At 36.7% G+C, this 26,283-nt stretch overlaps 1 protein-coding gene across 1 annotated transcript in view; it reads left to right on the top strand.

Moving 5' to 3' along the window:
- Positions 1–3,545: 3,545 nt before the first annotated feature.
- The window catches only part of KCNK2 (potassium two pore domain channel subfamily K member 2), a 124,804-nt gene continuing 102,066 nt past the window's right edge, over positions 3,546–26,283 (top strand). Inside the window, exons 1-3 of the mRNA XM_014252839.2 lie at positions 3,546–3,596; positions 22,049–22,123; positions 22,769–22,957. Coding sequence (XP_014108314.1) covers positions 22,924–22,957 — 34 coding nt within the window. The 5' untranslated portion in view covers positions 3,546–3,596; positions 22,049–22,123; positions 22,769–22,923. The remainder of the gene's footprint in view (positions 3,597–22,048; positions 22,124–22,768; positions 22,958–26,283) is intronic.

Below are 26,283 nucleotides of genomic sequence, written 5' to 3'. Positions count from 1 at the left end.
AAAGAGAAAGATCATCAAACAGCAAATTGCTGATTATCCTCACAAAGAAAAATAATCTGACTGCTGTTCTTTCTTCCTTTTTTTTAATTAGACGTAGCACCTTCTCTTCATCATGATCATGATAGAGTTCTGCTTACAGTCTTACTTTTGTTAAACTCAGTAACAATATTTTCTTTGAAGACCCAGTTTTGTAAGAAAAAGGCAATCTCAATCTTACATAACTTCTGATTTGGTATGTTTCTGGACAATGTTTGTCCCATTCCTAAAGAAAGAAATACCACTCTTTCAAAGTGATTTGGTCAAAGTTATACTCAGTGTTTGGGCTTGCAAGCATTTAAGATTAAGCAACTGTTTTATTTCAATTCCCAAGTGGGAATAAGAAGCTTTGAACTTTAAACTTGATTATTGTGACATGTCAGTTGTATTGTTATTTTCACTTTTTCTGATACAATTTGGTCAGAAGACAACATAAAATGAAGTAATAATAAATACTTGTCTGGTTCTGTAACTTTTTATTTGAGTGAGTAGTAGTACTGAGACTTGGAGAGACTGCTACTCCTACAGGTAGAAGAACAGTGATGGGAATATTTTGTTTCTTAAAGATTTAATTCGTTAATAAAATACAAGAAAGATGCATAAAAATTCAGTCTTGCTGGACTTTTCAAGAGGCACAGCAACTAAACAAACAGTTGAATGATCTAGCAGCAGCAGGAGACCTGCTAATGCAAATACTTAGTGATGTGACTCATAAAAAGCAAGCTGAAAGAAAAACATTAACCAGCTCGACCTTTCTCCCTCCCTCCTTCCCTCCTATCTGCTTCCCTCTCCCCTCATCCTCTATCTTATAAGCACAACAAGATCAACACCACAGAATTTTTCCTTACTTGTGTGAGATATATCCAAAATAATTCGAGGAAGGCAAAAGTGTGATGTCATTCCATTTTAAATTGTAAATCAACCTATGTCAGTCTCCCTCTTGCTGAGTCCCCAAAAGAGGTCTAAAGAACTTTTTTCTCTGTTTTACTAAATTTGTTAGGCACCATCTCAGTGTATAGGGCTAATCCAAACATGGAGAACATTTCTGGAGTAAAAAAAGCCATCAAGTGTAAGACTTCAAATGCAGTAGTGTTGCAAAAACTCCTTAGAGGCTTTAGAACCTAATTTTCAGAACCATAACTATGCAACATAACTGTATAATCCCAACCTTCAGCAATCTTAATCCATCTATGGGATTTTCATATGAATGAATGTTATCCTTTGGTTCTCCGCTTTCTTTTTTTTGTGTTTCTTTCAGTGGGTACTGAGAAAAGCTGGGTGTAGTGTGATGTGTTTGGAGTTTTCTCTGCAGTTGTCTGTGGCTTTATTATTCTAAATTTTCTTTCCAGGAAGCTGCAGTCACATGAGTTTAACCAACATACCTCTCACATTGCGAATTGGTCACATTAAGCAAAGGGTCGCATTTGAGTTAATGTGAGATTCAAATTATTACAATTGAAAAGTAGTTATTGATTGTGGTTGCCATATACAGTTGTCACTCAGGGAGGAGACCATTCTCTTAAGGGGCTCCCTAAAGCACAGGTTTTACTTCTTTAGAGAAATTACCAGCTGTCAGTGCTTACATTACTCTGTGAACATCAGGGTAGATTGTGCATATTACAACTCCAAGCACACCACAAAGACTGCAGAATTAAGATGCTGCTGAGATTATTCCAGCATCTTTTTTTTTTTTTTTTTATATGGCATGTAAAAAATCTTCATTCTCACTCATCACCAAGCTAAACTGATGGGTACTTAGAAATATACTTACATCTGCTCATTTTTCTTCAGACTACATCTTCATGGCACAGTTATATGTTACTCTTGTTTTTGCTGAAATTTAAAAAGTAAAATCTATCCTTCTGTTTCTCATCTAATATATAAATAGCCTGATTTGTTTCTTGGAAACCTTAATTCTCACTGAAATAAACTGGTAGAGGAACAAGTTTCTAAAATACATGTTTCCAACCACTGGGAGGAAGTCTATCTTACTAGTATATTTATCATTAATCCGCAGTAATGATCCAGAAACTCAAAACAGCAGGAAGGATACAAAAATAAAGGCAAGCCTTAAATAACTTGTTGACAGAGAAGATTTAGAGGTAAATTTAACCTCAATCTCAGCTACAGTGATCAGCTGCCACTCTGGTTTTGCATGGCATTTTATTCTGTCCTTTTTACTGGTTCATCAAACATCTGTAGAGCAGACACTGTGCCTTGAGCCTTCATAGGAAACTACACAGCTGAATGCAGCACCATAGGAGAAGGCAGGATTTGGGAGTGCAAGAAGTCTGTTCTCTAAGCCTGTTCGAGGACGCACCATCAGTACCTTCAGATCATGACATGGACTTTGTAGGCAGGGCTGGTTGATTCTCAAGTCAAGGAGCTAATTAGGCATTACAGTGATGAAGTGCCTCAGCCTGGATGAACCCATCTACCTGCCATATGGAGCACTGCAGGAATTCTGTGTCTGGAGTGACACTCAAGGCAGAAATATTCATTCTGAATCTTGAGGCCATGTGTCAAGTTAGGCTTGGAGTGGAGGAGTTAACCTGAGACTCTGCTGAGTATTGCTTTTCTGTGTTCACTGCAGAAGATGCATCTGCACAGTGGAAAAAAAGGATGAACACAGATTCAGTCTGTTTTTAAAAAAACAAGATCAAATATAGGTTTGCAGACTGAGCTTCATTTTTCCAAAATAAAACTCATGATCCAGTGATTCCAAGCCCTTCACAATCAAAGGAAAAACAAACAATATAAATGCTGATGGACATGTATAAAATTTAGTTCATGGTATTAGTAAGAATTCAAATTATTACTGTCATTTTTAGTAATGCAATTATTTCATTAACAAGTTTAAAAATAATTAGATGAATGTTTTGTAATATTTTCAACAGATCTCAATCTGGATGTAGATGGATGATCCTTTTTGAAATGCAGGAATATCTGCTGAAATATTTGGTATTTGTTATAAGGGCACATTCCATGGCATTGCCATGTCATGTGTTACCTTGGCTGTAACATTATATTGCCTAAATCACTTTGAAAGCACAGTTCAATACATTGTGCAAGAGACCTGGTGACTGCTTCCCAGCAATGATGAGAATGAGTTATGAGGCTTTCTGCTTCTTCCTAAAATAACAGGGAATGAATTTCATGTGGGCAAACACTTGACTCATTCTTCTTGGAACTGATAGCTTACCACACAGGACTTGGAGGCTGCTCAGTGAACCAGTCCACGGTTCACAGGAAGAAGAAGCCTCCAGAGGAGCTCAGACACTCAAAGAATAGCATTCTTGGCCAAAAATAACTCTGAGCACTGAAAACAAATTGAAAAAAAAGTGTTGGTCTACTTGTAAATCTGTTGCAGCAACATGTACCTCCAGTCATATGTGAGAGATGAATGGTACATCCATCTTTGTCTCCTCGCTCTTCTGTTTCCAGCCAAAGCTTCTTCCCAACCAAACCAGCACTACATAGGATATACATAGGCTTGTGACCATGAGTCACAGGATCTATGTCAGCTGCTGCTGGTGAGGACCCCGGTGCAAGATGTGAAGGTAAGCACGGCTGCCTTGGGGCAATTGCAATGATACAGAGATATCTGCACAGGGGCTGAGAAAAGCAGGAGGGCTGAGGAGAGGCTGGAACTGTAGCAATGGCAGTGTGAGAGAGGGACAATCCCACACAGGATGCTGTACAAGCAGGATGGATAGACATCATCCTTGGAGTGTCCTGAATGAATGTGCAAAGGATGCAATGCACCACATTGTGTTGGGGGTTTCAGCAATGTTTCATATGGATGTGTGTGAACGTGGGTGTTGGGGTGAGATGTACCCAGAATAGCAGAATCAATACATCTCTCCTATCTGTTCACACCTGCTGGTGAACTGGAGGTCATCTTTCCTCCTGCACCCTCCACAGATGCTGTCTGGCTTGCTCTCGGGTCTGTAGCAGACTGTGAGGAATGGCATGGCCAAGTTTTTTGAGTCTATGTGTTTTGTCTTGACTGACAGACTTCTGCAGACACTTTGGCACAAAGTAGAAAATGGCTCACTGACAGCAGAAGGAGTATGTCCTTCTTGGAGATGTGAATTCTTCCTTGGATGAAGAAGCTGCTGTGTACTGCCAGCCAGCATTCTTGCTGAATGTTAGGTTTCCAAATTAAAAAAATTATTTAACTGTACACAAGGCAATATGTGCTATGAAATGCTGCAGTGCCGTTAATCTTTATGGACTATTGTGTAGATAGGGAATCAAAGCCAAACCTACCTACATACCTGCTTTCCTGCATTTGTGTTCCCTTCCCTACTCAATGTGCAACCACTCCTTCATGACAGTAATAAAGCATTCATTCCTTACTCATGAGTTTAATAGGGGGATAAAGAGAGTGATCAGCCTGACAGGAGCAAGAGAAAGGGTCTGGAAATGTTTGGTGAATAGAAGGAAGGAGAAGAATAGATCATTCTGCAAAGTGTGGTCACTTCTCATTTCCTTGCTTCTGAAAATATATAATTCCAGTGCTGGTACCAGGCAAAGTATAATCTTTGCTATCCCTGGGAAGATTTCAGGTATCCCTGCTCCAAGAAGTGTACTTAACATCGCCGTTTGTATGCTGACAAATCAGTCTTCATTCCAGAAATGGCACGAGTCTCCAAGGAAAGAATAACTTTTCTTTTCCAGAGTACTCATGGCCTGAGGCTGATCTCTGTAAGCTGTCTACAACTGAGGTTTCTGTGCACTGGGAAATCATATTCATGTTGGAACAGGAATGCAGGAAATTAATGTGGTAACAAACACTGTGCTAAACACAACCATCTATATTTGGAGTTGGACTCTGCTCTGTGCTAAATCCTGCTTACCTACACAGGAAGTTATAAAAGTATCTTGAAGTGGACAAAACTGTTAGAGTCAGAGCCTTTAAACAATACATGGAATATATATTTGAAAGACATGCTTTAACACAACTTACTGGTGTAAAGAGATCATTAAACAAGTAATCTGAATGAGACTTACTATTGTCTAAATTGGTCATAGCAGCTTCATGCTGGTTGAGTTTGTACTTGATAACAGATAAATAAAATAAAAAACTCTATTAATATCTTTGTAGACTCAAAGAGGATCATGTTTTTATTTTAGTATGCTAGAAGAAATATGATTAACATGGTTATATTCTTGTGAAGACATACGTGTCAAAAAAACCTTGGAAGCATCCTACACCATTTGCCCATTCTTGCAGAAGGTTAGTAGGTGCCATTTAAAAATGGCAGGCCCAGATTGACATGAAAATCCCATTTTTCAGTGTCTTTTAGGACCAAACTGCCTCTGTTCTATCCAGTTGCTGGTTTTGTTAGGACCTGTGCATCACTAGGAATGCTTCCTGTTGCAATATGTTATTTTTTAACAAAGATAGGTTTCATTTGCCTTCTCTGAGAACTGCCATATGTAAGTACATGTAATGGGCTTGAACAAATCATAATAAGACTGGAAACATTAGACAGTAACTACTTAATCCTGCAGTGATTTTATTAATTTTTCCTTTGTTACAAAGGTAGTAAAAGTAATTGAAATGTTAATCCAGAATATTTACTAGGGCGTTATGTCTACTCTATATTCAATTCATGTTGCAGTGTTGTGGGTTAAAGAGAAAATCACTATTAGAAAAATATGAAATTCTTGGATCTCTGCAGTTTTGACTTAAGGGATTCAGCTGCATTAATTGTACTTTTTTTCTGCCCACAGGGTGTAAAGCGATGATCAAACAGTTGGCAAGCCTTATATGACTTTGATATTGTTGTATCCTAACAACAATAGATCTGCAAAAGCAGGAATTTCTCCAGACGTTAGCCTATAGGGTAACTATTTTTGCAGGCAGTGTAGTGCAGGTGTAAAAAAAAACTAGTGAGTGTGTGACCTTGGGGAGTTCTATACTTGGTGCATTTGGATTTAGATCATGGGTTCTTTTTGTTGAGCTTGGATAGAGTTACATGAAATATTTTTAAAATTAAGAGATATACATAGTACAAGGTGGAAGATGCTGGTGTTATTTAAGTCTTTTTTCATGCAGCATAGAAAGTGACACAGTGTTTTGGATGTTGTCCTGAGAAAAAGAGCCAAGAAATTCTGTTTATAAATCCTGATACTGACATTTACTCCCAGCCAGAAAGAATGAGGCAGCTCCTGAGGCACAGTTACCCCACTTTTTCTAGAGGATCACTAATTCCCCTGTAGTTACTGTATTTTCAAAATGTAGAAACAATTCTTATATTATGAAGGTTAACCAGATCATGTATTACAAATTGCTTTGAAGACTGAGTATTGAAGAAATTACATACTTTCAAATAGGGCTCAATATTTAATAACCTATCAGAGAGCTGGCTCCTGCTCCCTCTCCCTTGCAACAATTTTGCAATTTGTTTTAATGACAGTAGAATGACCTCTAGAGTTTCTACAATTTTCATAGACATTTTTTTTTGAAGATGTCGGTTCTAAGTGACTCTTTGTGTTGCCTCCAACTCCAGTTCCATGTAGCACTTTTAGTCCTGTGATGATCCAGGAGACAAAACAGTTACTTAAGCCATAAGATCCTTTAGCATTTTAGATATTTTATCTTGTATCTGCATTCCAGCATTATGTCAGATGCAGTTTTTCTCTACTTCCGTTGCTCATTATCCACTATTCAAAAAGAAAGCCAGTGGTTCCATCAGCTGAATACTTCAGTATATACATGTGATCAAAGTGAAATGATGACAAATAAGTAGCATAAGAAAAGCATAATTGTACAATTGCATGCAGAAGACTCAAGCGTGTGCCCACTTACTGTATTTGGACTAGAGAGAACTATTGTTTTGTAAGAATAATTTCCAGGCTATGGGGAAATAAAATTTCTAGCATATCTCTTAATCTGAAAATCCAAGGGAATTTAGAGCTGCATGTGAAATTTTTGGTTAAGACCCAGCTCTGGGGAAAGTAGAAGTGTTGATGAAGTAAGTAATGGTAAAATGACGACAGATAAATCTGAGAGATAAGTGGTGTGATAAATCTGTGAGGGAGGGTCTGCCAAGAGAAATTATATTTGTTTATGCTGTTCTAGTAATCTGTTCTGTGTTCATACTTGTGTCAATTCTCAAAGACAGGTGCTCAGATGCTGAGCTGACTGTCTCATTATTCTGGGTGGATATGGAAGCTTTTGGAAGTTGCACCAGTTGCTCTCTGCATTTGGAAATAGGAAATACTGTATGCCACTCTTCCACATCCTTGACCTGATAGTTTCACTTCAGGAGTGGGGGACAGCGGGGTGGGGGGGGCTCAGGTGCTTGCAGCCTGGTGCTGAGCCCCTGGCCTTGTGCCATTGGCATTTTGGGTGATTTGTAGCTCTTGTTCACTCTTGCCTGCTTCCCAGTTCATTCCAAACGGCATGGTTGGGTCTTTACATTCTTGCACAAGAGTTTCTCTCACACCTCAGGCATTGGGAGAATGAAGAGAGAACATGATCCAGGTTTCTTAATGTGCCAGAGCCCCGCACAAGAAGGTAGGCAGGACATTATGTGACCATAGCCTTGCTGATGGACACAGGACTATGCAAGATATGTCTGTCTTCCCAACGCAGACATACAGATACATTTCAGTGGCAATTCCTCACTGTTGCTGCAGAAACTTATAGGGCTATGGCAGCACTTAAAAGTTCAGGGTTGAACAAACCTCTGGAACAGAATTTGGTCTGTACTAAGTAAATTGTATTGAATTTAGAATCTGTTGTTGACTTCCAGTTAAATCAACAAATACGTATGAGAAACAATTAAATGCATTGCTTTCTAACTGCACAGAAGATGTATGTGTTCTATTACATCTCATTCTGTTATTTTTGTCCTTTGGTTAATAAATATAATAAACATGCCCAATCTAAATACATTACTGCAGGATGCTAATATACTTAGGATATTGAGTATAATAGTTGTCCTGGAGAAATCATTCAACAGAACAAATAAGAAAATACACAAATAATTTTATATGAACTGATGTGATTATTCTGTCTTAAATTTCTAAAGACAACAATTATCACTCTAATTATTTTCTCAGAAGTCCTAAATAGCAAGGTAGAGGAACAAAGGATAACCACCAGAGTCACAGACTTAGTTCATCTATAGTGAATTTTGCTCTAGATTATTTCAAACAGTTGATAGTGCAGCATATGCATACCTAAGAGAGTCTTTCCTAAGAGAAGTAAAAATAATAATGAGTAACATATTTGTGCTTTTTAAAGGTATATATTCATGAACACAATTTATCTGACCTTATTTCTCTAATCTATATAAGCTTTGTTTATCTGACAGAAGACCTCTCATCTTCTAGGGAAAATGTATTTTCTGAGAAATAAATTATTCATTTCAAAGCAGGCCAGCTACATTTTTCAGTAAAACAAACAAAATTCCCAAATTCAGAGCTTTCAAGCACACAAGGATGTTGAACTAATCACTTGGTATTATTTTGTGTTCTTTTGTAAAGGTTTCAACACTGCAATTTAAATCAGCAGGCTACCTGTTCAGCATGATTTTCAGAGAGATTCCAGCTGAGCCCTGATCTATTAAAGTATATACTTTAAAAATGTTCTCATTTCTGTCATGCAAGTGCTCAAGGATTGAATGAAAGAGTGAAATCAAGGTGTGTGTGAAAGCCTATTTTTAGTTTTGCATTTCTCATAGCCAGGTTGGTTACAAATAGGATGTGTGAACTCTGGAGTAAGAATTGAAATGCAGACCACAACTGTGTAGCTCTTGAAATAGCACATGGTTAAATAGGTACTGATACTTTTACTTCTGCATGAACAATGCTCTGTGGATTTCTTCACTAAATAAAAAACTCCAGGAAATTGATACTTTGAGCCTTCAATCTTCATACATCTTTGCAAGACAAGTGCAAGAAATCCACTTCATCTTTCTGTCATTTTTTCTGTTATCAATCATGTAATTCATATCAAAGGAGTTGAAACAGAGCCTCTTATATATATATAATAGAGATATGTATATACATATACATATACATATACATATACATATACATATACATATACATATACATATACATATACATATACATATACATATACATATACATATACATAGAGCAGATAGCTCTGAAACCAGCTGTGTTGGAATACAAAGTTTTTCTTTGCAAGGAACAGCTCTAGTCTTGTCCGTGTTGAAGCTATTCCCATATAAGTAGTATTTCCTGAGTTTTCCAGTGGTTTTCCTTAAAATTGACAGGCTCGGTTGGTTTTGGGGTTTTAGGCTGTCATTGTGTTCCATTTCCGAAATATAACTGAAAGAGGCCTGTGCTTTAATCTCCATGTGACTGCTGGATTTTTATGTTCCAAACACCCACTATCCCAACTGCAATATATCTAAAATATGATCTATAGCTTCCTGCAAATTTACATAGAAGTTCACAAATATTAGTCATTTTGAGGAAAGATGCTCATTTTAATACCAACAACCATTATGTGCCAAATAACTTTGTGTCTCCTTACCTGTGCACTTGCATTGGCAAAAATTATTTGTATCATGCAGAATAGCAGAGCAGTGTAGAATTGTCCTTGTATGGCCTCATATCACTTTAAATTTACTGCTTGAAGGCTGTGCATTTTGTGCATCATTAGCTTGTTCCTTGCCAGATGACGTGGTACCCACACAAATATTACCATCTGGTAACTTCTGCTTAAAGCAGCTGTTGTCAGAATATTCCAGAATTTTAATCAGTCTCTAGATTTCTAAATGCCCAAGTCAAGATACCTTAGATCTCACTGCAGACAGAAGAGCTTCCTGGATGATGGGGCTGCACTTCAGCGTGCTGATCTCCTCCAGTATCCATGAACAAAAGGGCCACGTTCCATGGATAAGTCCTTGCATCACAATTGATATGCTCTAGGATAACTTCTTGTGGGAAGGAACATCTTCCAGGTCATACTGAAAGCACTAAGGAGTACAGAATGCAAGAGAACAAGAGTTGTCCACTAAATTGTGATGGCCTAAAAGCTGCTTTGGCTTTTGAGTTTTAAGGTAGAATACAACAGAAAGTGTGCTGTTTATTCTGGTGCGATGCTTCTTAATGACTGTGTGTTGATAAAAACAGCTACTTTTAGATTTTGGGATATTTGGGTCAGATAAAAATAAAACACCAAAACAGCCTAAAAGGACTTAAAAGGAAAGGAATCTATACAGCTTTGCAGAAAAGAACAAATATTCAGTGTAGGTTTTTTTTTTTTCACAGGGATTTATCTATAATTTCAGAAGGACACAGTAATGGGAAGATATTGATCAAAAAAACTAGCAAAAGTAGGTCTTGCATTGCTGACGTATAAAAGCTGTGAAAAGTTATCCTCCATTTCCTTGAGATGCCACAAAGTTTACTTTTTAAGACACAGGAATTACTTGTAGACATTTCTGTGTAACATAGTAGCAAGGAATAGTATTGATTTTGCTACGGACAATGGATGTAATTATTTCTTTACCAACACAGATGCGGATTTTTGTCCAGTGAATTCAGTACCTTGTTTTCCAGTTGGTGAAGTTTTGTCATTGATGAAGCATGTAATTAGTATGACCCATAGTTGTAACTATAGAAAACAACTACATGTTGCTGAAAATTATGATTCCTTCTTGGAATTTTTGGAGGAGAGGAAACTGGGAGAATTATCACTATAAAAGTGGGTAAAATGAAGCCCTCTACAGAAGAATTGCATTGTGATGGGATTTCTTTGAAACACCAGAATGTAGGTAAAATTCAGTGGGTACTTTATTTAAATGTTTAACACAAAAGAGTTCAAATATAAATTCTCCATCATCTGATTTTACTAGTTACCAAGGCAAACATACAAACAAAAACCTGCCACCCCCCCCCCCGCCCTAATTCTGTAATATTTTATTTACCTGAACCTTAAAAATTTGTGTGCGATTGTTTTTCATATCCCCTTCTTATACTGGTCAAAATTTGTGATTGGATTTGCCATGACAGCCCTTACAAAAACCACTGGCTGCAAAGACTGGGCTACTCTTCTAGAAGTACAGATACTAATGTTCCTAGGGAATGCTCTTTGGAAGTGTTTTCCAGCGTAGACACTGGTCTATACTGAAAAATTCTGTATACAAGCCCTGATCACAAAGAGAGAGAAGTGTTTTACTGTGCGTCTTGTGTTCTGCAGGTTCTCAAAGCTCTCCTTTCCTGCTGAATTCTTACTAAATTTTTTCCACATTTGTGGCAGCTGAAGTTGTGTGGGATTGATATCTGCCTGTCCCATGGAGTCCAGGAAAAGGTGGAATACTTGCCTCAGCAAGGCCACAGAGTTGCATTGGGTGGTTGGTGCCTTGTGCCCTTGGCACTGTGTGTTTTCTGCTGTTTGTGGTAAGCTCCCTGCTCAGTTCTGGCAGGGTGGCTGGATACTGTTTCACCTGACACTCAGGCGATTAAAGGACTGGATCTCCTAGTTTTTAACAGTTATTGTCACTGGTTTGCTTCATGTCAGAACACAAATCAAGAGGAAGCCACATTTGTTTTGTGTTAAATGGTTACACAGAAATAGCACAGGAGATTAATTTGGATGAATATGCTGAAACAGAGTATATGTGAGGACATATACTTTCTGTATTCTGTTCACTCATGTTTAATGCATATTCTTTATTTTGTATGCATATCAGTCCAGGAAAGAGAGTGGGTTTCTGAAAAACACTTTGTTTTTTCCTTTTCTCTGGCTTCTCTGAAGGCAGAGACACGCTTGAGGCACCCACACTTTTTTATGTATATCTACTGCTGTTCATCAATCAGAGCGCCACAGCCAGATCATCAAGGCACTTTGCAACCTTTGCCATGTGCAGTTGCTGGTTTATTTATTCCCCTTCCAGCATATAATTGCTCAGCCCCTACTTTATCATAGATTTAATAAGATATTTTTCTCAACGATTCAAGTACTCTAGTTAAAGTACAATTATAGCAATTATATTAAGGAAAGTTGTGAGCTGAAAAAATGTACAAAGACTTATTTTGAAATGAGGTAATATTAGCAACAGAAGTGACATGAAGCTTGGAATTTGACCAAGATAGAGCAGATTAAAGAAGACTAATTTTTGTACCATGATATTTTTTGAAGATCATAGATGTGTTGAAAGAACTGGGAGTATCACAACAATGCTGGTTTGGAAAAGACAAAGGAATTAGATTGTTTTGTTCTCACACTTGACTAGATCAAGAGCAATTCCATTCAAGCAAATATAATTCTGCCAATAGAAAACCAAATTAAATAGGAGAACTGGCTTAGAGAATCCTTTGAAATAGTTATGAAAAAGTCAACTCTGACATTTTCTAATTACTCTCTTGAAAAAAAATCAAAACAAAGATGACTCCTCTTTGTTTATTTTTGTGCCCTAAGCAACACAGAAAAGTGTATGGATGACAAATGCTATTTCAGTATGAATTACATATATGCATGCACTCTACTGGTACAGAAACCGTGGCACTTTGTAGGGCATTCTGCTGCCTCCTACTCCTCCAGTTCAACAGATTAAACTTCAGAATAAATAGTCATCAGGAAAAATGGACCCTGCAAAACCACGACATTTCATCAGTACTTGGCATCCCTTAACAAAACTCTCCATAGGCAGAACATAAACAACAAGCTGTACCTCTTGAGAACCATCTGATATGATTGAATTTATGCTTGGTACACCAGCAGTGGTCTGCCTTGTGCATTAGCAACAGACCATGAGAGTGGTCTGATTCTACCAAGCCTCCTTGTGCAACACTCGTATTTCTGTGAGTTTTAGAGGATGTAGGGAGATATGACTTTCTAAATCATTTTAGACTATTGACTGATCTGCTTCCTACAATGGCTCTGACCTAACGCTTCACACTTGCAAATAGCAACTATTAAGATGTTGCCAGTTTAAAGACAGAAAGTAACTGTTGTCTGCTCCCGTCACAGCTTCAAGAATTTAAACTATCTATACTCCTTAATCAATGGTTAACATTTCTTTAAAGCCAGCTCCACATACTGTCTGAACTTACATACTTATTCTCACAACAGAATAGTGTTATAGAAGAGTCTCCTTTCATAAAGCGAAGAGGCATCTATTGTCTTTGAACTGCAAGCTAGAAAAATGTAAGTCCTCCTCTCCCCCTCTCTTATATAAGCATGATAATAAGATCTTAACTGAGTGTATCTCAAAAATGAGAGAAGAAGAGACTGCAGCTTGCTCTGCAACACTACTGATGGAACTATTTCTGGTACTAAATTTCGTTCAGTTGTAAATCTGTGTTGGCTTGAGCCCTCATCCGCCATGTATGGATTTAATCAATGTTTGGAGCTGGATGAATAATTCAGTACTATCTATTCTCTTTCAGCTTGTGAAATCTATCTTCAGGTTTCATCTCCCTCATGTATTTTTCCAGATACCACCTGAATCCTTTGAAAACTGATCTTGTCTCCCTTTAGGATAATGGTTCAAATAACATGAGCAGTCTCTCAAGTAATTGTAAGGAGTTCTGCTTAAACAGCAACAAATAAAAAATGTTGTGCAAGAGCAAACCTGCAAAATCCAGCCCTGATATTTTAGTTCCTGAGTTAAATGGACACACAGGTGATACTCTAGCATAGGCAAAGTGAATGGCACTGTTCCCATGGACTTGTAAAAGAGTCTGGTTTCAGATTAGGTCCCAGCTCCTGCATGTGAGAATGTGAAATTCAGAGTTGTGAATACAGTTCTGAAATGTGTTTTCCATGTTCAGCTCTATGAAATATCTCTTGTTGGTTTAAAGAAAGAAAATACAAAGATAACTGCAATTGTTGAATTGTGAATATGTGTATGAATGCTTATTCAAACTCTGATATAAGTTTTATGTAGAAAAATTCAGGCTGGCATGATTGAAAGATCATATTCTTACATTAAAGGGGTCAGATTAAATTTTCTATTTTGAATGACCTGGTGTAAAATAATAATGATTCATTCCCCCTTCTGAAGGCATGGCATGACTTCATAGAGGTAATATAAACTTGGTGGAAAATGCTGAGATTTATGGGTGGGGATGGTCATTTGCAAGTTTAGAATGTCTTTTCTGGAGAAGCTGTTCTATAGCAGTCCTATGCCTGGACTAAGCAACCATCCTGCATCTTTTGCCTTTGTATTTTGGGCCTAGTTCTGGTTCTGCTAGACCTCCACTGCATTATGTGTTCAAGTTAATGTTCTTCATGTCTTTCATTCCCCATTAGTAGAGGCCAAGGTGCAGTACTCAATACAACTTATTTTTAACAGCTAAGTAATGTTTCCTTTTTTTTTCTTCAAGCCTCTATGTACATTCCAACCAGAACCCACTCTTTTCAGTGAACACTTTTAGCTACTGACATCAAGAAAACAAAATTATACATTTTTAAAACAATCAAGGTGTGACAGTTAATGGTGTTATGTTGAAATAGGCATAATGTGGTGATATCACAGACAGCAGATTGATGCTCTTAATTATTCATTTTCATGCTTTTAGGCGCTTGGATTTTTAATGTAATGTAATTGGTACCATTTTATCACACTGTTACATTTTGTGCCTTCAGCTGGATTTAGGGATATGTGTGATGATTTGTTTTTTTCTTCTGGTAACTGGCAACATTCAGATGAAATGCAGAAACAACATGTAAAATGACAGGTTGGTGAGAAGAAAGGTCAAAGAGATATAATTCCCACATCATGGGGAAGATATAGGCTAAAAAATGTTGTGAAACAGTTTTTCTCTTGCTACTTGTGTGTTGACAGAGCTGCTGCAAAGATTTCTAGCAATGTGGGAAGGAAAATTTATTTCTGTTGCAAAAGTTAATGGTTGAGGATAAGGCTGGTGTTGGGTTAACTGCTCCTTGTCTTGATGATAAGTGGTGACAAGGAAATTGAGTTTGGTTACCTACATTGCCCTGTTGACTAATTCCTCAGCTTTCCCTGGGACAGTTGAAACCACCCTAGCTTACAGAGGATTTGGGAGGAACAAAAGGTGTGAAAGCTTCTACAGTTTTCCTGTGCCTGTCTTCAAATTGCTTTTCCAAGTTGCTGCAGTGCACATAGTAGAGCTGGACTACTCTCCTGTATTCGTCCTTGCCTGTATTTTTTTTTCTCATCTAGTATGGTTGTTGCTGGCCTTGAAATGTAAATTTATTTTTCAGAGGAGTGAGAGACCACCTCTGTATCAAGATAAGACTTTTTCTTGACTGTGGAACTAATGTCATAGGAGGAAGTAGGAACAGGTTCCATTTTTGGTATGACTCTTCCCTCACTTAGTGAATTGGTGAAGAGTAAATTCTCTTCCTCAAGCACACCAGTTAACAGCATTTCCCTGTATTGCTGTAGGAGGAAGCACGTGCTTTCAACTATAGAACCCAAATATCCATAAGTCCATGGAAGAACAATACAGTTCACAGCAACTTTGAAGTTACTTGTCCTTTGGAATAGTGCGTGGAAGTTCGTCTACAGATTTATATTGATTCACTTTTTAGCAGTGATTCTCTATACTTTGTACAGAAATGGCTGGAAATAGTTCTGTTTACTCCTTTTGCCTTCTGGGCAGAAGATTATATTATGTTTCACATCATGACCTGAAAATATCTAATGCCCTTTGTTTCAGTGCAATGGAGAATGTTTTGATTTTCATGGATGTTAGTTTGGATTTAGCATCTCAGTTCTTATTCATCTTTCAGATCATTAAATCTGACATATGTACTCCATGGGAAATAGAAATAATTTTGTTCCTTGTTGTTATGAAATCATTAGAAAGGATGAGGTACATCTGTAATGAATGTCCATTAATATAATTATTGTATTTAATAATAGGCAACGTGCAGGCTTGGATTTTCTTAACGCTGTTACCGAGAGAATTACTAATACTGACCTTTTTAAAGGGCCATGGAGTTTTACCTTCCTTCAGATGAAGGCAACATCTGGAATACACTGCCCAGCAGCACTGAAGGAGAAATGTAGTTATTAGACAGGTTCTTGGTTCAACCCATTTATGTGTTGATGTTTCTCGGGTAAGATTTTTCACCTCTCTACTACAGCAATGTAGATTTGAGACTTAGAGCAGAAATGCTGAGTGGGTGGTGGGGATGTGAACAACTTGGGAAGCCAGTCTTGCTCCAGAGATGCTACTTGGATTGGAGTCAGACTCATCAGAAAGGCTCATTAGAATTTCCTAATGTCATGTTGCCATCATCCAACAAAACAGCTTAATTGAATGCAAACGACATGTGCGAAATGCTTGAGTGTCTGGCGTCACCTATTTTATGTATAAATATTTAAATATTATCTTATGGGATATTGTTTTTCAAACATGCAACTCTGTTTTTCTTAGACAAAACAGCCATCCATCTGCCTCAAATATACAAAAGCACTCATCTTTTCCATAACTGATGTATTCTTGTATAATTGAAACAAAGTTTTAGTCAGTTTCTGAAAAGTGACAGTAAATAACTCCATTTTCATGCTAGGGATATGGATTTATGCTGTCTCTTTCTAGTGATACAGTCTCACAGTCTTCAAATTAATCCTGGCTCCACAGATCTGTCGGGCATAATAAGTTACTGCAGATCTAGCTGCAGACAGCATCCATCTGATTCTATTCATCCAGGAGGAACAGAATCCAGCTTTAAAAAAACATCCTTGGCTGGGCTGAAATTGGCAGTTTGTGAACATGTATGAAGAGATCATCTGCTCAAGGAAAGGTGTTTCTTTTTTGCGGGAGGATGAAATAAGAAAAAATGAATGCAGTAAACATCTAAACCTGTGCCAGATTAAAACAGGACAGAATTGGATTGTTGGTTACCCTTTTTGTGCTCCATTCTCTCCTCTAAATTGGCAGCCGTTGCATGAACACTCATTCCTTCCCCTAGCTGCTGGCTAAGAGGCCTTTTCTAAAGCTGATGCAATATCATCCAAGATGAGAGTGCTTTTCTTAGAAACACAAGTTGTCATTCTCCTATCCTTTCCCCTAAAAGCCAAATACATTCTCATGCCACACTCTTCTATGTAAAATGGCCATAATAGTTCATTTTTCCTTCCCAGACTTTAATGGCCACAGCATAAATATTAATTTAACAGCAACCTGGTGACTGCTAATAACTTACCTCAGTGTTACATAGATTTTTCCACGGAGACATGGGGTGTCTTATTCTTGGGGGGGAGTCCATCTTAACAAGGTGAGTAGGATGATGTTAATTGCACAGTTTTCCTGATTTCATTAGGCTTCTACCTTCTGAGTCATCTGTTGTTTCCTTTTGCCCTTGTGAAGTAACGAGTCTGTACTTTCCTTTGTTTTTCACTAAATTTTGTAGTATTAATTGACCTCCTCTTGGTTGATTTGTTTTTTTTTCCTATGAATCATTGCTTTTAAAACTCATTTTTCTTTTTAGTCTTTCTGGTTTTGTTATGGCATTCTAGTGCTATTTCCTCATAGTCGTTCCTGTGTTATTTTTCCATATCCGTCCTTAGTCCTGTGGCTTTCTTACGCTTTCTATATGATTTACAATCTCAAATATTAGGGAATACTAAATTAGTAAAGAGAAATATTATTAAGAATGGATACAAAATATTAATTTATTTTTGTGGCTTTCATTACAAGTTCATGATTCTGGATATTCTTCTACATAAAAATAGTCACATAAAAGCTTCTACTCGTTTGGATCTTTTAAATTCTTGTCTCACTGAATGAAACAAATTTTCTCTTCAGTTTTGGGTTCATCGTCTTTTACTTTTGCTGTAACTGTGGTTTTGTGTCAGTGTAATATGTAATATGAAAATACAAAAAATATTCCTATTGTGTAATAATACTTTTACTGCCAACAGGTGCATATAGATGTTTATGCCTTTAAAAATATGATTTTGCGTCTGAAATTCAAAATTTGGTTCCTGTGGACCTGTTTGTTATTTCTTAGATGAAAACAAAATCATTGTAGAAAATATTTTAACTATACCTGAAATCAATGGTGCTATACTATGGTTTTACCTGTGGTGCTATTGAAGGTGCATAGGTTCAAACCCCTACACTCTGACAGTATCTGTAGATCAGAATTCTGTAGGCATTGCATGACTCTTCTGTAACTGCAGTGTAATTGAGAGACTGAAGTAGTATGCAGGAGTAGTTTTACCCTTAATTCTTCCAGTTCTGGCACTGTTAATGTACCTTATCTTGCCCAAGGATTTGTATTTCTACAGTAGAATACAGTCAATATTGCCTCAATAAAATGAAATTGAATAGAGAAGCATTATGGAACTGACATATAGAGGATTGGTTATTTAGGATCCATATGTCTTTGAGAGAGGAGAAATTTATATTTAGAAAAATAGTTTACATTTCTAACTCTTAAGAGTTGTATGTGGGAATTTTCCGAAGTGCTCTTTGTCCTTGATTTCTAAAGAAATTAAATTAATCTGATAAGGTTTGATAAGAAAAATACTTGCTTTGAATATTTTATTCATGACATAGTAATGTCACTCTTTTAGTGGTGCAGTTTATCCCTATAAACAACATATCTGATATGAATAAAAAACAATACACTTTTAGGAGAGTTGTATCCTCACAGGGCAATATAGCTGATGTCTTTATTTAAATAAGGAAAACGTTTGTCATTTCAATGAAGACAGTCACAGATTCAGTACAAGAGTGCACTCCTGGTTTATTTACCCACGCTCATTTAGGGCTTGCTTGCTGAAATGCTGAACTTGCCCATTTCAAGGGTTAGCAGGTTTACAGCCTACCTGTGGGACAATTTTCAGGCACTGTGGCTGATCTGAGAAGTAATAGCTAGAAGCTGAGAGGTAACAAACAATAGTTCACTGAAAGCTGGTTCACTGTAAGGCAGCATGTGAGTCACACAGTTTGGCTAAAATCATCACCTGCAAGTCCTGAAATTCATCTGGTTTTGGTCAAGAGGAAAAATGCAAGAGAGAGAGGAAAATGTCGATGTTTAGGAAGATGTTGAGGTCTGATTATTTGGTTTTTTATCCCCTTGACAAGGACTAAATGTTCTCATGGGATGGAACTTTGAGGGAACAACTTTCCTGCATGTTCAGGTGTTTCTATGCCCTGGCTTTGAACCTGGGCTATGTTTGGAATTGGCCCATTTTCTCAGAGACCAGGCATTGAGGCCACTTACTTCAGATGACGAAGTAAGTGGATGTATTTAGCCTAGTATTTTTAGTAACTGGCTGGTGTTAATTGTCTTGTGGGACATTCAAGTGTTTCCTCTGTCTTTTTTGGTAGCTTTCCTTGCCTTAGGTGTGAGGAAAGCATCTGAACTTCGCTGAACTTTGTCAGCAATAAAGTTTTTTATTACCTTCTTCAGAGAAGGGCAATTTGAGTAATTGGTTTTATTTGTTACAATATGTCAACAGGTTTATACTGCGTGGTAGAAGGCAGAAAATTTGAATGCTGTCTTCTATTAGCTGATGTAGCACAGTAAAAATTTCTCTGGTACATTAGGGAAAATGGTTCTGAGGTCAATTCCAAGGTTAGGTGTGTTTTGCTGCTGTGCTCTGAAGCCTAGATTGCTGTGTGCATGCATTGTGTGTGGTTGTGGCACACCAGTCAAAACTGGCTCTATTTTCATGTGCTAAAATTCCGCCAAGAGAAACTTGGAATTCATTCTTGGAGTTTTTGATGGAAAAGAGAGACAGGTAAAGCAATTTGGAGGGGTTAAGAATATTCTTGAATGTATTTTGGACTTTCGGGGAGCATATTCACAACTGCAAATTGCAATCAGCACAGAAAAAAAATATAGTTAAAGGGACAATAATACAGATTAAGATTAAAAAAAAAAAAAAAAGCCCAAAATTTTCATAAAGCAGATAAATGTATGGAACTAATTTTGGGGCTTTTTCTAAACTTAACTTTCTGCATTTGAGGTGGAAATCTTCTGGACCATCTAAGTGTGTTCCACAGCAGAGACTAAAGAGATCTGCAAAAATGCTTTTGGTGACAGGGTTGAAAAGGGTAGGGAAAAGAGAGGGAGAAAACAGACAGTAAGGACAAGATTGAAATTAGTATAGGATATGTTACTATATATTACTAGCTGTAATATTTTTTTCCAGTTTCTAGCAAATGCAAATTACTAAAATTTAAGATCATGAAGAGACTTGATATCAGAGTTATGGCTGCATAGTCTTAGACTACAAATGAAATTCATTGATCTGCCCTAATCCTTAGTGGAAAACCCAGCAGAGAACCCATTCCCTTAAGAATTCCATGAAAACTTGTCAATTAGTCTCTTATTCATAGAATCTAAGTCTTCTCCTACTCTGGATTTGCATGTGAAGATTTCATTAACTGTGTTATATGAAGCGAACTGAATTTATACTTCCCTAATTATTGTCAGTACCCAAGTGCAGGCATGCAAGATTTACAGGGAGTTGTGGCAGTTGCTCACAGAAATGAGTTACACAGTTTAACAGAAATGAGACCAGGCAATTTGTGTGCTTCTGTAATAACCAAATGATCAAAAATGGCCTCAGTAAAGAGAATCAATCATCTGAAAGCATTTTTATAAACATGCACACCAGACAAATGATCTTGCCTGTAGAAGAAAAAAAGCCAAGAAATCAAAACAGAATTAGAGCAGAAACGCATGGTATGTGGAAAAAATCTCTCATGATCATTTATACTTTCAGGCTTGCTATGACCACCTTTGGTGATTCTTGTAGTTCTAAGAACTTCATATTTGTTTTTTACCCAAAATTCCTGGGGCTTGGTTTTCTGTGATCTGGATTTTAGTTGGTTCTTAGCTGGCAGCATGTACAGGTTTATTTTCACAGAGAGACAGAAGGATTTATCAAAAGATCTGTATTGCTTCAAATTAAATGGGAGTAGTGGAGCAGTGTCTATCAGAATAGTTCAGTTACTTATAGAGTAGCTGGGACTCTGTAGTGTAAATGTGCAAAAATAGAAAACATTCTTTAGTTTAAAGAACTTCTTACACTAGTGATTAGTAACAACACACAGATAAATCTTGCTGCAAGGCAGATTTTCCTTTAATTTGCATGTCCATCTCCACCATAACTATCTGGCTCTTGGTAAGAACAAAGTTTCAAAGTCAATAAAAAATACTACTGTGTTCCTATTTTGTTCGGTCTTTGTCAACTACAAGTCATATCTCCATTTTTTTACTGCAAGATAAAAACTAACAATCAAAGGAAAAAAAACCCTGGTGGTCTACAATGTTTGCCTGACTTCAGGGCTTCCAACAAAATATTAGACTCTTGGTGAAAAGTTGTGAAATTAGGTGTATTGAAGTATCTATCACAGGGACTCACATATGGCACTTCTCCCTGTTAAGTAGTTCTATGAAAATCTTAAGAAATTACATCTTATGACTGTACATGAACATTATGTTTTAATTCTGTCACCTGTGGTTCTGTTTCGGGAGTCTGGGTCCAGATTAGCAACCTGTGAAATTAATGAGAAACAGTTCATTTTTCATTGAATAGGAGTGGGAATGAGTTCTCTGTGAAACAGCCTTCAGAAAAAGGTGCTGTTTTTTTTCTGATTCTGAAGTTCATCTCTTGGCCAAAAAAGGCTTGGGATATTAAATAGTGGCTTGAAAATGAAACATGAATAATTGTTTGGCTATATTTTAAAATCCCAGAGGTGAACTAGACTTTCTTTTGCTGATGAAGGTATTCGTTTGTTTGTGGATGTATTTACAAATTGATTTTATAGAATATTTAAGAGAAAGAGAGATGGTTACATCAATTTTCTTAATCTCTTATGATATCTTCAAATATTTAAAATGATATAAAGTCATAAATTTAAGAATAAGCTTATATGACTGCTGTATTACCACATTACTTAAAATGCTATTCTTTGTCTACTTTGCTAAGTAACTCTAGTGACAATTATATTTTCACAAATATTGTGACTAACAGACCAGATCTTCTATGCAAGATTCTCTGTGATATGATTTTATAGACTACGGAATAATTGCAACACATTATTTTATTTTAAGGAATTCAATGAAAATATAAGAAATATGCTTCAAATTAATGACATCTGAACTTGACGAATCTCTGGACAACTGGAGGTAAGGACCTAAATGAATCAGGATCCTTTTTCAAAATGTGTGTCTGACATATTCATAATAGTGCAGCACCTGGGGAGGGATGGGCAAGACAATTAAATTTCAAAAAAGAAAATCAAATTCTAAAGATTATGTTATTCCTTCCTTAAAACCACTAAGTCTTCATCAGTGTCCTGATCAATTGGTACAGTTGAGAAAAGATGCTTTACAGCCTATTTTGTGACTGATCCTTAGGAAACTCATAAATAACAAAAAGAATTGTAGCAATGCACATCTTCCTTCTTTAAGCAATGGAACAAATTTTCTACTTGGAGGCACACCTGACATCCTTAGGGCCTTTCTGCAGCAATTAGACTGCATGCTGCATATGGTTCATGTGAATGATGCTTAAGAAAAGAAGAATTAATGGGAATGCTAGTTTTCATTTACTAATTTAAAGAAGTTATGTTCTTTTAAACCTCCTGAAACATTTCAGGTAGAATTATTCAATCTTTTAAGAAACTCAGGTAATTTTGGTTCAGGTTTGTAAGCACTTCCTAATGTTGTATAAGCAGCCCTCTGTAAAGTACTATAAAAATTTACAACACTGTATAAATGCCAAGTGTCATTATTAGTAACTCACCACTTTACCTTTATTTGTACATTTAGTATTTTGGACAGGAAATACGGAGAGAGAAAATAACTGTGCTTTGGAAGAGAATATGACGAGATGACTTGTTTAGAAGACTTCTTAAAGACAGCAATAAAGAAAATGCTTTATCTTAGAACAAAAGCATGGTGACTTCTGAATATTACATCACCAAATGAGGAACCCACAAGCAAGACATAATTTTTACTGTGAGTACTGCTACTAAAGACAAATGCTTTCTTTAGTTAAGATTTACAGGTTTTAATCAGTCTCCATTACTTGAGATGGTGAACTAGAATGCAGAATTAGATTACTGATTAAGAATTAAATTGTAGAAAATGCCTGAATGACACATATATCCATTCTAAATAAGGGTGTCTTATTTTAGTTAATGACTTTCTTTTGAAATGTCAATTTTGTAAGAAGTTCTGTTTTGACACAACTCTTGTGTATATGTTGAAAATTTGCTGTAACTGCATGGTATTTAGGAAAATTAGACCAGTTATCCAGTATGTTATTACTGAGAATGCTTGTTTGGGAAGCTGGAGATATCCTTAACTTTGCCCTGATCCCAAATATCACTTAAATACTGTGCATATTTATTTACATGTAGCAATATTATGATTAATTTGGAACTTGGAAATTAAGAAACTGATGAATAGAGTGATCTTTATCCAAGGAATGACACTTAAAACAAGGGTTTCACTTAAACACCTTAATGTGAATGTTACTATCACAGTCAGAAATTGGAAGTCCTTGTGCTTTTATTCAGGAATTATCAAGTTTGTTTGGACTGCAAAGTTTTCTCAGGCCTTGGGGAAATCTCAGTCAAAATCTTAGAAAGAAAAAAATTAATGCTTCAGTGCTTAGACTACATGAAACAGGAAAACCTGTTTGCAGATTTCTATTAGACAAGGAGCAGGAACTTGTATGTAGGTTTCTGAATCAGAGACGAGTCTTTTGAACAACTAGAAGAAGGAGTTGGGTTCAGAATATTTCCCTTGCTTTCTTGAGGTTTTTTACCTTTCTTTTCCCCTGCCAAAAAATTAGAAAATGTCTGCTTCCTTCCAGAGTTATGTATGTGGTTTTTGTTTGTAAGCAGGAATTTTCTCCTCCTGCTTGTTTGTCTGCAGTCCTCACAGAGCATAAGGGTAAACACAATCTTTAGAGATAAATACTCTTGGATTGGGCATAAACAACTTACGACCTTCACAGTGGAATCTTTAGTGCCATGCAAAAGAACTATTCTCTGATGCAGTTCTGTTGATTGCAGAGTTCTGTGTCTCCTTTGAATCAGTGTCTGCTCTTCAATATTTCTGAAAGTGAACTAGAATTTGTCTTTCTTTTAGATGTTTAATCATGCTGAAGTGATGCCTTCCAAAACACTTAACCCTCTTAACTGAAGGATCATTTCTGAAATAATAGAACCGTAACCTTAGACTTTTACTGCTTTAAGGTGTGTACCACAGAGGTGGATGTTCAGTCTGGGTTTACTGATTAAAAAGTCACAGCCTACTGGTGATTTCTCCTTGTTATGCTTCCTTTCCCTCTCTGCTATATCTGAATTATCTGTGATTACATATTTTTCTCTAGATTTAGTTTAATGCTGCTTTTTCAAGCAATGTCAGAGGCTTTAGATAACCTGTCAGTCATGAGCATTAAAGCTGAAGAATGAGCAGTTTTACTTCTTTAGGAAGCTGCTGCACTCAATGATTCAATTTAAATACTGAAAACAAACACCATCACCAAGTAGTTTTCTATTGGGATTTTATCCCATGATCAGTTTTTTCCCCATGATTCTAAACATTTGGAAAACAGCTGAGGTAAGTTATACTGAGGTATCAAGATTGTTGTAGCATCCATGTGTAGCTCCATTGCTTGAGGCACCACTATAAAATCATGACAAATGAAGAATACATTTGCAAAGTCTAAAGGAGACCTTAGGCAGGTTGAATGTAATTAAATAACCAGAATTCAAGCAAGGGCCTAGGACCACCTAGAAAGGGAAGGGTTGCTCAGCTAGTATGATGCCAGGCAGGAATTGTGTTTAGATTATTTACTACATAGAGTAACCTACAGTGCAGCTATAATTTAGAATGTTAGAGTACTAAAGAGAAAAACATACTGTGTGAGTAATTTCCAACCTAGTAATGAAGCATAATGGAATAGAGCCATCATGCTATATTATGCAATCTACATTTTATAGAATGTGTGAATATAAATTCAGTTATTTGCTGCCTATTGGGAGAAATTGCACCAACTTAATATTCAAAACCAAAAAGTACTTTTCAAAAGTAAAGGGAAGGAAGTAGCAACTCTGTCTTCTCTGAAATGAAAGTGTCATATAGGAGCTTGGATTAGTAGAACATAGGCCTTTTCCGTATCTTAACTGTGGCACTAAATCTGAAGGGTACATTGGAACGCATCTCTAAAAGAAGTTGCTGCACCATATGGGAGGAATGTGGGGGTAAATACTATAAAATCCTTTAAATATGTAAAACAAAACATAATGCAAACAAGCCAACAAGATTGGATGTGATTTGAAGGTTGTGTGTAATGAACATTTAATATGTACATCCTTAGGGTTATTGATGCTATTTTAGTATTTGCATGACTGTTGTTTCTGGAAAAGACATAATTTAAAATGAGAAAGGAAAACTAAGACTAGAAATAAGGAAAAATCATAAACAGTCTCTAAAGCACAAACTCAACATCTTTGAGGATGCTGGAGAAGCTGAGGTGAAAGTCTTTTAGGAAAACGGAAGGGAAAAATATGTCTAGCATTTCTAAATGTTTTAGAAAGAGGTATTATGTTGGAAAGTGGAGGAGAAAGAGTAAAAGGCTGCCTCAGAACTGACAGTCATTCTAATTGTTCACCTTGCAAGTATTTTTTAGAACATCTCAGATCATTCTCCATCTAAATGAATGCTACTTTGTTCCTGCAGCCTGTTTCATTGGTCTTTAATGTTTCTAGTTTTCTAGATTAGTTAAGGAACTGCATCAATGAATACAGCCAAGCATTTGTCAACCCACTACAGCTGTAAGGACTTCGTTTTCAAAGATTATTTAAATTTATGTATGCTTAGTATGTGTGTTTTATGTTTCTCCTGGGCCTTGGTCAAAATCTTGAATTTGGAAGTATACCAAGTGCAGGAACAGGGGATAGCTGAAAAGTGTCTAGAAGAAGATAATGTGTCAGGGTTTGGAGAAGATTGAGCAAAATTCAGATGGAAATTAATTCCCAATACCTGTCAAGTATGAAGACAAAAAGATCTGTGTTACTGACAAGGCATGTTTGAGAGTTTGAGAGGCATCATGTTGAGATTAAGCAGACTTTTCATACTTGTATTTTAATATGACTGCTTGACATAGATAAAATAGATGGTAGTTTGACTTTCTTGTTTGTATAACCACTTCCCATCTAAACTAATCTGCAATTAAAAGAGAGGATTTACTTCCTACATCCACTTTTGGAAGAGAAAGGAATCACTCTATGCTGGCAGGAAAATTGACGTAACATTCAACATGGTATAAT

The sequence above is a fragment of the Pseudopodoces humilis genome, chromosome 3 (assembly GCF_049639895.1).
Source record: "Pseudopodoces humilis isolate 2021_Gansu_Grassland_sample_001 chromosome 3, ASM4963989v1, whole genome shotgun sequence".
Classification (NCBI taxonomy): Eukaryota; Metazoa; Chordata; class Aves; order Passeriformes; family Paridae; genus Pseudopodoces; species Pseudopodoces humilis.
Note: the sequence above shows the minus strand (reverse complement) of the source record. Positions and strands in the feature narration are given on the sequence as shown.